At 40.1% G+C, this 14,710-nt stretch overlaps 1 protein-coding gene across 2 annotated transcripts in view; it reads right to left on the bottom strand.

Annotated features, from left to right (window-relative positions):
• The window catches only part of UXS1 (UDP-glucuronate decarboxylase 1), a 130,035-nt gene that overhangs the window by 92,729 nt on the left and 22,596 nt on the right, over window positions 1-14,710 (bottom strand). Inside the window, exons 2-4 of one of the 2 annotated variants that reach the window (XM_028516406.2) lie at window positions 8,286-8,313; window positions 7,220-7,283; window positions 6,053-6,096 (exon numbers count right to left, since the gene is read on the bottom strand). In XM_028516406.2, coding sequence (XP_028372207.1) covers window positions 6,053-6,096; window positions 7,220-7,283; window positions 8,286-8,313 — 136 coding nt within the window. The remainder of the gene's footprint in view (window positions 1-6,052; window positions 6,097-7,219; window positions 7,284-8,285; window positions 8,314-14,710) is intronic. The other variant, XM_028516408.2, reaches the window with a different exon arrangement.

Genomic DNA, 14,710 nt, shown 5'->3' with positions numbered 1-14,710 from the left:
AAAACCCTAAAGACTATCAAAAAACTGTTAGAACTAATAAACAAATTTAAAATTTAGTAAAGCTGTAGGATATAAATTCAATATGCAAAAATCTGTTCCTTTTTTATACACTAACAGCAAACTATGAGAAAGAGAAATTAAGAAAACAATCCCATTTACAATCGCATCAAAAGAATAAAATGCCTATGAATAAATTTAACCAAAGTGTTGAAAAACATGTATTCTGAAAACTGTAAGACAATTAATGAAAGAAGTTGAAGATACAAATAAATGGAAAAATATTCCATGCTAATGGATTGGAAGAAATAATGGTATTAAAATATCCATCTTACCCAAAGCAATTTACATTCAATGTGATCTCTATCAAAACTTCAATGACATTTTTCACAGAAATACGTAAGACAAACAATCCTAAATTTTTATGGAACCACAAAAGATTCCAAGTAGCCAAAGCATTCTTGAGAAACAAGAACCAAGCTAGAAGCACGTTATCTCTGATATCAAACTATATTACAAAGGTATAGTAATCAAAATAGGATGGTATTGGCATAAAAACAGATATACAGATAAATGAAAAAGGATGGAGAGCAAGAAATAAAACCATGAATATATGGTCAATGCATTTAAGACAAAGGAGGCAAGAATATATCATGGGGAAAGGAAAGTCTCTTGAATAAATGGTTTTGGGAAGACTAAATGGCAACATGCAAGAAAAAAAAAAGAAACTGGACCACTATCTAACACCACACACTGAAACCTTAAAACTTTTAGAAGAAAACATAGGCAGTAATCTCCCCGACATTGATCTTGGCAATGATTTCTTGGATCTGACTCCAAAGGCAATGACAACAAAAGCAAAATTAAATAAATAAGATTTCATTAAACTAAAAAGCTTCTGCACAGCAAAGAAAATCATCAACAAAATGAAAAAGTTACCAACTATATAGAAGATATATACAAATCATATATCTGACAAGGGATTAAATCCAAAACATGTAAACAAGTCATATAACTCAATAACAAAAAACTGATTAAAAATGTACAGGGAATCCTAATAGACATTTTCCCAGAGACATACAGATGGCCAACAGGTACATGAAAATATGCTCAATGTCACTAATCATCAGGGAAATGAAAATCAAAACCATAATGAGATATCACCTCATACCTGTCAGAATGGCTATTCTCAAGAAGACAAGTCAGTGTTGAGGAGGATGTGGAAAAGGGAACCCTTATGAACTGCTAGTGGAAAAATAAAATGGACTGGCCACTACGGAAAACACTAATTTGAAAAGATATATGCACTCCTATGTTCACTGCAGCATTACTTACAATAGCCAACATATGAAAACAACCTAAATGTCCATGAATGAATAAATATAAAAAGAAGTTGTGGTACAAGCAATATATATAATGCAAGATGACTCAGCCATAGAAAACAATGAAATCTTGCCATTTGTGACAACATGGATGGACCTTAAGAGAATTATGCTAAGTAAAATAAGTCAGGCAGAGAAAGGCATATACTGTGTGATTTCACTTACATGTGTAATCTAAAAAAAACAAAACAAGTGAACAAATAGAACAAAATGTATAGAGAACAGATGGATGTTTGTCAGGAAAAGGAGATGGGGTGGTGGGCATAATGGGTGCAGGGCAGCAACTGCGTACAGTGGTAGACGTTAACTAGACTCACTGTGACAATCACTCTGTAGTGTACATAAATATTGTTATTGAGTTGTACGCCTGAAACTAATGATGTTATATGCCAATGTTACCTAAATTTTACAGAGAACATACAGGAAGTATCAAAGGGAATTTTATAATTCTCACATTTAAAGAGACCTTGTGTTTAAGCCATTAGCTTATAGGGAAGTTATCTAATTGATTCATTTTTCACAGATAAATATTATTCTCAATAGAAAATGACTGCTGGTGGACAATTTTTTTTTGGACCAACATAAACCCTGTGGTGGGTTAGTTCTACTTTTTAAAGCTCCAATTTAAAAAACCTCAAATTATGCCAATCACATCAAAGGCAGAGATTCTAGCTCTCATCGAGAATTTTACAAGCACTATTATTTCAGCACCAAATCATGGAAAGAATGATTTATAGCACAAATAACAATCTTCTTTACTAACTGAATCTGTTAAAAATAAGAACTTTTACTCCAGTAAGAGTTGAAATTAATAGCTTTCCTAACCACACATAAACTACTAATTAAGGAAAAGAAGAAAGTGAATAAACACATTTTGATTGATGAATTTTATCCATGCTTATTCCTCTTTAATCATTTAATGAAAATACCAAAATCAAAGAAAGAAATTGCTCTCCATTTCTCCCCTTTTATTCTAGCCATGATAAAAGGCTTGTACAATGCTGACACACATCATCCAACCTCACTCGAAGAAAAGAAAACATTACATAAACTTTAATGAATGTTATCATTTTTCTTTTGTAAACTTCTAAAGATCCAACTCTTACTCCAGACACCCAAAGTTTTCCAAATATAGTAAAAAAAATAAATAAGCTCTAATACCCGAAGCTCAATTGTTTAAGAGAGACAGGGGAAGTTGCAACAGAACGACAAAGACAAAGGCTGAGCAGAAATTTTCTTTGCAATCTGATTTAAATAAAAGTTTCCACAATGTTACACATTCTTCCCTCCCAGCTAATTTACCTAGACTCAATTCTGGAAATTTCCTGATATATTTTGGTCATAAAAGCATATAAATAAATCAACATGACAGATCACAAGACCATCATTTCTTATAGGACTCACATTTGGTAGTAGATTTTATAACTCCAAATTGTTTTCTTATTTTGGAAATTGTTCTCTTAGACTAATCACTATATGTTAGAAACCATCTGATCACTTTGCAAAAAAGTACAGGTAAGGCTTAGAAATTCCAGAAATTTAGAAATGCACAGAGTTCAGAAAGGAAAGATTTCAACAGATCCAGATCCTCTCTTCTTCCAATGTTCTGACTGCTTGGGTATTCTACTCAAATGGGAAAAAGCAAAAACATTACATAGACATTCATTTAGATCATCACAGTTTATAGAAATCAAACAGAGAGGATTTTAGAGGAAGAACTTTTAGCACAGGATCTCTGGTTGGGCTTCACAAAGACCCCTGGAAAAATAAATTTAAGTAAACCAAGAAGTAATTCTCCCCTCTGGAGAGAATCCATTACTTTCATCAGAAATAGTTCTTGATAACTAAACTAAAGAACAACCATCATTCAGAACCACCTGAAATTTGCCTAAGTCCTATAACCAGGGATATAAAGAAGAAGCCACATCAAGACTGGTAGGAGGGGCAGAGATGCAGAACAGGCTGGTCCCCCACCCACGTGTGGCACATAAACTTGGGAAGGATATCTTGGCTACAGAGGTCTCCCTGAGCTAGGGGGTCCCAGGCCTACACCTGTGCCCTCTACCCACAGCCAATAGTTCCAGTGCCAGGAAGAAAAGTCCCTATAACTTCTGGCTATAAAAACCAACAGGGATTGAGGCTGAGGGAGATAGTACAGGCAGTTCCTCTCACAGAGCCCATGGAGAGACTTACTCAGACTCTCCTTATAAGCTCCAGCACTGGAGCAGCAGCTTGAAAGGCACAAGGGACATAAGGGGAGAAACTGAATTATCGAACATAAGGGTGAGAGCTGGGGAGCAGCTTTCTGCCACAGAGAAGTGCTGGCAGAGGCCACTGTTTCTTTTCTGAGCCCTTCCCCACAGAGTCGGCAAGCAGGAACCATATCTGAAAACTCCATCAATCTAACACTATAAGCCCACACTGGTGATTCTCTGAGACCCTGCCCCAGCCCACTTTCGGGCCCACCCAAGATATTTCCAGTGGCTTTTCTATACAAATGGCTTGTCTTGCGCCATGCTTCAGATTTTACGAAAATCTCCCCAAGAGTAGCCTCTGGCCTCAGTGTACCTCTCACTAAGTGACCCCAGGCCTGGCACTAACAACAGCCAGCCTTGGTTCACAGCTTGGCCTCACCTGGGAACCTCCAAGCCCAGCACAAGTAGCAACCATCTGAAAATTGCTTTGTAACACATGCCAGTGTTACAGTGTTGATCTTGGTCTGCACCTTCTGGGAGGCCCCAGAGCCAGCGAACCCAGTGGACAGCTACAGACCACATAATAGCATCACCCAACTACCTCCACAAGTGACACACTCAAGGGACAGACTCAGCGGTCACCACAGCCCTGCTGAAGTAAGTCCTGCTCTGTGGGGTGGGTCCTTACACAATCGATCCTTCACAGTAGTCCCAGCCAGTCCTTGCAGCAGAGCAGCCTGGGGTTAAATCCCTCCCACTGGCAAGCCAACAGCAATCTAGGCTTAATTACAAAAGAATAATGCACACAGCCCACATCGGGGTGGGGGGCAGGACATGACAGCATACCTGGAGTACCTAGCTTGGTCAAGTTAACAGGAATCTGTGCCACTGAACCCTACAGAACATCTACTACATAGGGCCACTTTACCAAACCTGGGAGACATAACAGTTCTATCTAATACATAGAAACAAACACACAGAGGCTACCAAAATAGAGGGACAAAAAACCATGTCCCAAATGAAAGAACAGAACAAACCTCCAGAAAAAGAACTAAACAAAATGGAGACAAGCAATCTCCTAGATACAGAGTTCAAAACACTGGTAATAAGGATGCTCAACAAACTTACAGGAAGACTAAATAAACAGAGAGAGAACTTCAATAGCAGAAAAAAAGAACATGAAATCCATAAAAAAGAAGCAGTTAGAAATGAAGGCTACACTAACTGAAACAAAAAATAATTTATAGGGAATCAACTGTAGAGAAGATGAAGCCAAGAATCAAAAAGTGATTTGGAATATAAGGAAGCAGAAAAACACCCAATCTGAACAGCAGAAAGAAAAAAGAATCTAAAATAATGAGGATAGTGTAAAAAGACTCTAGGACAACTTGAAGAGTATCAGCATTCACATCATGGGGGTGATGGAAGAAGAGAGAGAAGCAAGAAACAGAAAACCTATTTGAAAAAATAATGACAGGAACTTCTCTAACCTGGTGAAGGAAATAGACATACAAGTCCAGGAAGCACAGAAGAGTACCAAACAAGATGAACCCAAAGAGGCCCACACCAAGACACAGCATAATTAAAAATGCCAAAGGTTAAAGACAAAGAGACAATCTTAAAAGCAATAAGAGAAAAGCAGTAGTTACCTACAAGGGAGCTCCAATAAGACTGCAATTTGACTGTTCAACAGAAACACTTCAAGCCAGAAGGGACTGGCAAGAAACATTCAAAGTGTGAAAGGTAAGGACCCACAACCAAGACTGCTCTACCCAGCAAAGCTGTCATTTAGAATCAAAGGGCAGATAAAGAGCTTCCCAGACAAGAAAAAGCTAATGGAGTTCATCACCACCAAACCCATATTATGTGAATGTTGAAGAGTCTTCTTTAAGAAGAAAAAAGATAAAAAATATGGACAATAAAATAGCAATAAAACACAAATCTAGATACAGAGAACATTTTGATGGATGTCAGGTGGGGGTGAGGACTGGGGAGATGGGTGGAAAAGGTGACAGGAGTAGGAAGTACAAGTTGGTTGTTACAGAATCGTCAGTCATAGGGAGGTAAAGGTCAGCATAGGGAATATAGTCAATAATAGTCTAATAACTATGTATGGTTTCAGATGGGTGTGAGATTTTTTTTTTTCAGGAGAATCACTTAGTAAGTTATATAATGTCTAATCACTGGGGTATACATCTGAAACTAAGACAATAATAAATGTCAGCTGTAATTGAAAAATAAAAAATGATTTTAAAAAAGAAATAGTTCCTAATGGCAAAAGAAAAACATTTTAAAGACACTGCACCCTAATTTTATAATAAAAACTTACCTTGTCATGGGAAAGTTCTTGTCTTGACAGTGCCTTACACCTTTCACAGAAGTGATTACTCAGCCGGAATGAACTTACATAAGACATTAACCTTCTAAGGTCAATAACTAAGATACAAGCATTTATACAAAACAAAAAAGTATACATACCTTTTTTCCAAATCTCTTATTTTTTCTCTAAGTGGTTCAACAATCTAAAACAAAATAATCAACATCACTTTTAAAGCAAAAGCACAGCCCTCCACCACTTCCCCCTACTCTGATGTTCCAGACAGGCATGACATAAGGCAAAACCAACTTTAATTCTCCTGCAATTCAATTCCAGTTTGAAATTAAGTTATACTATTTCATCACAATTCTAGATTTGAAATGATAAATTGCACATTGGAACTGTTGCTCCATAGATGCATTAAGTCTCTGAAAAAATTAACCTTTTTACTTTGTGACCTTACTATGAACAGTATTAAATTCGGTTCTGGCTCATAGGCAGCTCAACACCACTGGTGTCTCTTCAGAAACTATAATCCCCTAATTGCTGCCCACAAAGACTTAACATCTTGTTTCTGCATGTTATCTCCAGAGGATCAGCTCCAGCATGGAAATGACAAGATGACAGGCCGAGTCAATCCCTTCCATGTGTGTTAATACTGTGAGAGTGGACACAACAACAAGGGCAAAAACCCAAGGGCTTTCCCAGGAATCCAGCAGCTGGCTTCAATTCAAAATGAGGAACTCTTCATCCCCTCCCAGGCCATATTACAACAGTCCATCCATATCTGCACTTCTTTGACTAAAACCTAAGTAGTTATTTTTAAATGGAAGGTGTATTATCAACCAGAGGAGCTAGCTTTCAGGGACATAGCTGTGATTTCCCCATTGGTGCCTACAAACACTCTTTATGTTCTCAATCCCAGCATCTGAGCTGGGCCTTTTTCCTTTCAGCATCTGCTTGGGTGAGAGGATTCTGGTGCTTGCCTCCACCCCTGTACAGGTAATCACATCCCTTTCTCTAAGAAATGCTGGGAAGGCTCAACCAAAAAGACACAAAGAAGTTTAAACTCATTTTGCCATAAAGGTAGAATTTGTTTTAATAAAGCACACCTTTATTAAATGGACAAAGGCTGACACAGAGATGCATCTACACATAATATATATTAAGTCTCCTATTAAATAAGGGATCACTGTTTGAGAGATGGTCTCAAAATCATAGATCAGCATCAAGCTGCTAAAATAATCATACCAGCATAAGCAAAGAACTGAAGTACATAAATATAATATAAAGAAAAAAACCAGAAGCAAAATATGGAAGAGACTAACCTCTTCAATCTTCCTTTCAATTTTCATTTCACCATTCTCCTGGATAGACCTGTTGAGTAGAAAACTATAAAACTGAGATCAATTGAAAGGCTTTATGACCTTAACAGTTATTTCTTAACAAATTTCCACAACACAAACCAAAGGCTGCAGACCTCCCTCTCCTTTCAAACATCAGTCCTGTGTGCCAATTCCCTCCAGACAGGGGTGCACTAGAGGAAAATAAAGACTACCAGGGAGAGGAAATCTCCTAAACCCATCTCATATGCTCCAAACTGCCTTAGCATTGTTTCTATTAAATTAAAATAATCTCACTTTCACATTATACCCAACATGGGATTTCAAAGCAGGAGGTGCATCTACAGGAGTATAAGTCTGACTGCCAGGCTTTCCTGGGGATTTAATATAAATGGAGTTTTTCCAAGTAAAAAAACAGAGCTCCTTTAAATTGGATCTGAACACTCCACCTAGCCACACACAGAAGCCTTTGTCAGGAGACACACACAGCCCTGGTGGCAGGAATCAGCTCAAGGAGGCCCCGCTTGTAAAAGCGACCCAAACTGAAAAGCCTTGGTGGGAGCAACCGCAAGCCTTTTTTCCCTTACAGCCCTGTGCAGCAGTGTGAAACTTCCAAGTTCAATCCAATCACCACAATTGTGATTGCTATTCTTTTAGTTGTACAATACTGCCAAGAAAAACAAAGTGAAGCAAATTTTTCTTTAAATTAAAACTTGCTGACTTTTTTTGTGAACATTAATTAACACAAGGATTTCACTTTTTTAACTGTCCCTCCTGCCCTACTAGACAACACGAATAATGCAGAGGTGGGCCAGAGATTTCCTCAAGACAGACAGGTAGTCTCAGCATCCACGTGGGGCCAGGGACCCGCTGCATCCCTCAGGAATACCCACAGAAGACAAGACACAGCCCAGATGTGTGAGCAGCAAAATATTCAGTTGCATTTTTAAAATTGAATTTAATTAACCCATGACATCAGTGGTGTACATGTGACAACCGAAATGTGTCTATAAAACCCAACTACAATATCCAAATTATTAAAAATAATTACCTCATATTAACGAAGTTGCCCCAAACAGCTGTAAGGAAAGAAGAAAAAGTCAGTATTTAAGTTCATGATATTCAAGGATTTCAATGAATACAATTTTAATTTTTAACCAATGTTTTAAAATTCACTAAGAATACTAAATTATAGCTCATGAAGAAAATGAAATGCATACTTTTATTTTTTTAATATTTTATTGATTTACTTTTAGAGAGGGAAGGGAGGGAGAAAGAGAGAGAGAGAAACATCAATGTGTGGTTGCCTCTCATGTGGCCCCCACTGGGGACCTGGCCAGCAACCCCGGGCATGTGCCCTGACTGGGAATCGAACCTGTGATGCTTTGGTTCGCAGCCCGAGCTCAATCCACCGAGCTATGCCAGCCAGGGCCATGAAATGCATACTTTTAAAATATTAAGTCCTACTAAAAAAATATAAGTGAAAATGACCCTATATATATCCCTCTAATTTTGGAATATCTCTTTCGAGGTGTGGCATTCAACTTGGCATGTGTTTTGATTAACAGTATGTCCCCAACTGTTGTTTGAGGAAAAGCCAGTCACAAGGATCCAAGACCTGTGTGCCTGAAAGAGATCCGAGGGTTCAGTCCAGCCACTTAACACTTTAGTGTTGATGAAACCAAAATCCAGAGAAGTTAAAAAATGGCCTGACGTGGCTAAACTTCAACCAGAAATCCATCCATCCATCCTCAGTCTCCCTTACATTGCAGTGTCTTGTCTGCTGATCTGCCTCCCAGATTATAGGTTATCACGTCTACAGATGGCATTTGGTAAGTGTGCATAAATCACTGGGCTGCAACAGCAAAGTGTTACCACAGATGACTTTGAAAACATAAGACTGGACTAGAAGCAACTACTTCAAATTACTGAACAGGGGATTACGTCATACAAAAACCTTCACCATGAATGAGTGGTCCTAAGGTTTTATACACATTCAGCCCTTTGTGGTCATTCCCCAAATGCTGAACTCCTCCAAATGGCCAGGTACTCTTAGGTGCTTCTAGGTGCTGGGAAAAGAAAGAGAGCAAATAACAAAACACCCTCCCATCACACAGGGCTGGCAATTTTGTGAGTATGGGAAAGCCTTGAGGTTAGAGCTACTCCTGGGCATCTTCTCATTGCTACCCTCCAGTACACTAGGGCTTTAATAAATGTTTACTGAATAAAACTGTGTCCAAAATCAAACCCCCCCCAGCAGAAACCCCCACTGTTAAGAAGGGACATGTTGTCAATTCCATAAAATCATATCCTTCTTCAAATAAAGTAGGAAACTATGACAGAAGATTAATAAAGTAACCACAGAAAAGTGGCAAGTGAGCATGAAATGGCAGAAATAAAATAAAGCAGTATAATATTTATTATTCATCAAGAAAGCAGTAACTGTTTATATGTATGGACCATGTAATGTTCTTTTGAGTATTATCCTCAGGCCATATGCATAAATACAGGAAAGGTGCCTTCACAAATCATGGCCTTATTTATAATTAAAGAAAAAAGACAGTGGGATAAACCAAAATATCTGACAATTGGGAAGCTGCTATCTAAATTATGATATGGCCATTCAATGAAATCAGAAAGCCATTAAATATGACTATGAAACTATGTTGTAGCATGAGAATGTAGTTGTAGGAGTTCCAGAGGGGAAAAATATATGCAGTATGACTTTGCAAATAAAAAATACACAGAAATAGACCATGTGAAAATGCCAAAACACAGAGTTTATATGGTGACACGAGTACTTGCTTATTTGTCCCTGGATTTATGTGCTTGCCTTACCTTGCTTTTTTCAAAGGAGAAGGATTTTTAAACCCTAGCTTTTTTTAAAGGAGAGGGATTTTTAAACCCTTGCTAAAATCCTGTTCTCAGTCTCTTCGTAGACAACTTGCGAACAGGTGTGTCAATCCTTGATCCCATAGCAGGTGATGTCACCACCAAAACAAAGCCCCAAGATCAGTGACCAGCCAGGAGTGGCCAAACCCCATGGGTATTTTCTTTACTGTGTATATCTCGAATAGACATATTGTCTCATTCTGGCTCATCAAAACACACAAGGAAGCCGTCCCTCTCTTTCCATGTTATGGAACAGTGCACAAGAGGAATTAGCCATTCCATAACGTACCTTCTGGGTGGTGAGTGCCTTCTGACAACCTATTCAAATTAGTCTGTCATTTTTAGTTATTTAGTTTTTCCTTTTTAACCTTTTCTTGAGTCCATTTAAATTGTCTGTTTTGGAGACATTTCTCAATGCTTCTATCATCACTTAGACCACTTCAGGGAATGAAGTCGGCCTCCACTCCCGGACACCTTCTCCTTCCTAGAAGTAAAGATACCAGGGTCTCCCAAGTCCTCCCCCAATTCCCAGTGGTCCTGCTGAAGCATCTCTCCCTTAGTACATGGACTGGGGCCCTGGGAGCAGCCGCAGGAATAAAACCCAAAGCCACCGCTGCACCAGCCTTTATAAACAGATAACAAGGGTTGTAAGATAACACCCAATTCTAGTCCTGTGGCTCAGCCCTCTTCAGTTGGCCCTTGGCATCTGGAAACATACCCTCCTCCCAGCAACCTGCTCTTTCCAGTTGACCGCAAAGCTTCCTGAGCCTTTTCTCATCACCACCAAGCAACCCTCCACAGCAGCCCCTTCTAGGAAGCCCCCTTTTCAAGACTCTCCACCTTCCTAAACCACTCACCACCCCCACCCCTTTAGCTCTGTCTGCAGGTGGTCTCCTGCCTAGGCCAGAAATGTCCTCATGTGTCACCTGAGCACTCAACCTCCCTCCCTGTTTCAGGGAACACTGGAGCCCCTCTGTGTTGCTACTTCTTTTTTAATTGGCAGTTTATAGGTGGTCTTCCTGCAAGATCAGGTGTTTCCTCATTCATATTTGCAACATCAAGCACATGAGGGCCAGGCACCAAAATCAGGTAAATAGAGGTCAAGATATGTTTTTACTTTCTCCCATTTACCCATTGCTTAGTACTTTTCATCTTCAGAAATGTTGCTACCAATTAATCTTCAAAATGTTTTTAGGTCAAGTGCTTTGGATTCCTTTTAACTCTCAAAAGCTCCCCCAGCATTGCTTCGGCTAATAAAAGGACTCGGCACCCAGCACAGACAAGGCAGGAAAAGACACTCACTACTACACATTCATTTCAAAGCAGAGACACAAGTGATTTCCATGACCCTGCGTTTTGTGTAAATTATCCTGGAATGTTGCAATTAAACATTATCTAAAAGTAACATTGCTTTTAAAATTTTGCAATGCGCCTCACAGTGTCTCAAAATGAATTGCTAATAGATGCACTTGATGAATACTGGAACTAAATTGAACTAAATTTAATCTATTGTGTATGATACAAGCACTAAATATTAAGAAAAGTATAAGAAAAAAGATCAGGATTATCAACAAAGGGCTTAAAACCAAGTTCTCTTACAAAGCTTTCAAGATAAATTATTCTAACTTTAATACAAACTTTAAAAAATATACTGTATGCAAACTGAGGCTCACTGGTTCTACATTTCTCATTATGTCTGTATGTAGACTTCATGCTATGCTGGGAAGCCTAGATCAAGAAAATCTATTACACAGAAATTTTCGTGTAGGGCAAGAAACTGACTTATTTTAAAGATATGATTAAAAATGAGTGTCCTTTTCCAACAAAGAAAAAATTAAAGGGCTAACACAACACTTTTGTCTGTATTAGCCTTAGTTTATTAAATATTAATCAGCTAACTACTTGAGACAAATCCTTTTAGAACACAATTCCTCTCAGACTGAAGTCCATGGGTCTCAGTGGATTCACGGATGAGTTTCAGAAGTGGAGGGTTGGGCAGGCGAGGAGAGGATCCTTGGAAGTCCAGGCAAAACCCTGGCCCATAACCTTCAAAAATCCTCTGAAGACTACCAAGACTTCAAACAGATGAAGACCCACCAATATGTAGCACGTAACAGCTTGGAATTTTTGAAGGCATATTAGTTTTAAAAGGGGGATTGAGTTCTCCTATAACACTAGGCAACAAAGAAGGTACATTCCTACTGCCCTATTTTAAGTACTGTTATTATAGCACTAGGTCAGACAAACCATTTTTATTTCCCATATGTACAAGTGAAATGGCTACAGTATGCTTTAGCATGTTTTTATTGGGCATTCTGATCTCCACTTTCACCTGGAAAGCACACACACTTTTACTCTAAGCACAGGAAGAAATGTGAATTAAGGAAACCTGTCTTGCACATGAATGCACATCTACTACCACAGTATGTAAGGCATGACTGCAGGCAAGCATGCCAGTGGCTCACCATTTTGGCATAAAGATGTTAGTGCTTAATTACACAAATCATGGAGGACTTGGGACTTGTTGTCTTTTTTCAAAGTTTCCTAAAGTCCACCATCCACCCATCCAATAAAGTTGGATGCACAGAGACTGCCTACAGATGTACAGAGGGGTATGATCCTACACACAGAACTTCATGCATCAGGTAAGCAATGTGCATGTGATATACAGGAAGGACCCTAAGAGCAGTGGGCCAGAAAAGAGTGGTCCCAAAGGAGGTGAGGCTCAGGTGACAAGAAACAATAGGGGTTCACCTGGGCCTACAGGAAGAAACAGCTTGAGCCCACATGCAGGAAAAGGTGGGACACTGGCCACCTGTAGGACACTCGGGAACTTACCCGGATCACAGAGACTCAGTCCTTCAGGACGGTCCCGAGAGAGAAATGACATGCTCCCACAGCAGGAACAGAGGACAGTCACTAACGTAAATGCAGGTCTTTTTTAAAAAATGGAAACATTTATTTATTGAGTCACTGTTTGGAGCCAAGCTACCTGTGACGTCTTACCGCAAAGGCTCCCAATCCACAGTGCCCTTTAGCTTTAAAAGGCCCTCCAGAGTGAAAATGACAAGAATGGGCTCAGGGTGGAGCAGGGGGTCTGCACTCCCCAGTCTCGAATGATAAAATCCAGGCTTCCCAGAGCCTGCGAGGCCGTATGTGGTCTTCAGACCTCCTCACTCAGAGTCTCAGGAGAGGAGCCAAGGCATCCGTATTTTTTTAAGTGTCCCAGGTGACTCGGACCTGGAAGGATCTGGTGACCAGTCACAGCTGACAGACCTAGGTAGGCCTAGGAGGAAAGGAAAATCACCAGGTGGGAAAACTGTACTGTGGGAGGCTGTAGCCTGGGAAACTGCCTGCCGACCAGACCCAGAACAAACAGATGCCCAGCTAAGATTGGGGTCTGGGGCAAGCCTATCCGGCATAAAAAGATGCAGCTTTAACTTGAGCTTGACAAGACGTATCAAGAACAATGGTCAGCAGAAACAGCACCCAGCAACCAGCTCTAGCCAATCAGACTCTGACACCCCAACCAGTTACCCTTTGTGGGGTTTTGCACTTAAAAACCCTGCCCTAAGAACAACTGAGCAAGTCTTAACCTCCCTTGGTTGGCTCTACTTTCTCTACTTTCCTCCCCAAGCCCCAACCTCCCTAGGTTGGCTCCACTTTTCCTCTTATTCCCTGTTAATAAACCCTGCTCTTTAGCTCGCAGCATCTGTCTGGTTATTCAGCGGCTCCAACCAAACAGCGGCCACACCCAAACCTGTTACCCACCCCTCTGTTCTTCCAGTCTAGGCTCAAGCCACTCTGGTACCATGCAATTCCCCCAATTTGCCAAGCCTGTTTCTGCTTCAGGGCATCTACCCTTCTCCCAAATGCCTCCTCACTGCCCCTTTCTCTCATGTCTCAACTCAAAAGTTACCCCATCAAAGAGCTCTTTTGACCAATCCATCATAATAAACCCACCACCACCATCACCCTCTCTGCCTTCCTACTCACACTTAACCTACTTTCTTTTTCTTCACAGTATTTATCGCCAGCTAACATACCTATATATCGACTAATCTGTGAATCTGTATTTATTGTCTGATCCCGTCCAACAAAATGTGGGCTCCAAATGGCAAAGATTTTCTGTTTTGTTCAATGCCATTATCTGTGGCACTGATACACATGCATGTAATATGTACTCATTAAATATTTGATAAGGAAGGAAGGGAGGGAGGGAGGGAGGAAGGAAGAAGGGAAGGGAGGGAGGGAGGGAGGGAGGCTCTCTGGAAGGAAGAGAGGAAGGAAGGGAGGGAGGGAGGGAGGGAGAGAGGGAGGGAGGGAGGGAGGGAGGGAGAGACGAGACTCTCCCGAATGACTGGGAATTGCTGCTGTAGGACAGAGTCAGCAGGCATTTCCTATAAAGGAACAGATTATAAATATTTTAGGCTTTCCGGGCTGTGTGATGCCTGAAGCAGCCCCCCAACTCTGCCACTGTGGAGCATGCCCAGATAATTTGGAAACACATGGCTGTGCGAAGGACACTGAAATTCGAATTTTGTGTTACGAAATAGTTTTGTGGGGGGTTTTTGGCTTTTCTTC

The sequence above is a fragment of the Phyllostomus discolor genome, chromosome 6 (genome assembly GCF_004126475.2).
Source record: "Phyllostomus discolor isolate MPI-MPIP mPhyDis1 chromosome 6, mPhyDis1.pri.v3, whole genome shotgun sequence".
Classification (NCBI taxonomy): Eukaryota; Metazoa; Chordata; class Mammalia; order Chiroptera; family Phyllostomidae; genus Phyllostomus; species Phyllostomus discolor.
This window is presented reverse-complemented; position numbering and strand designations above follow the sequence as displayed.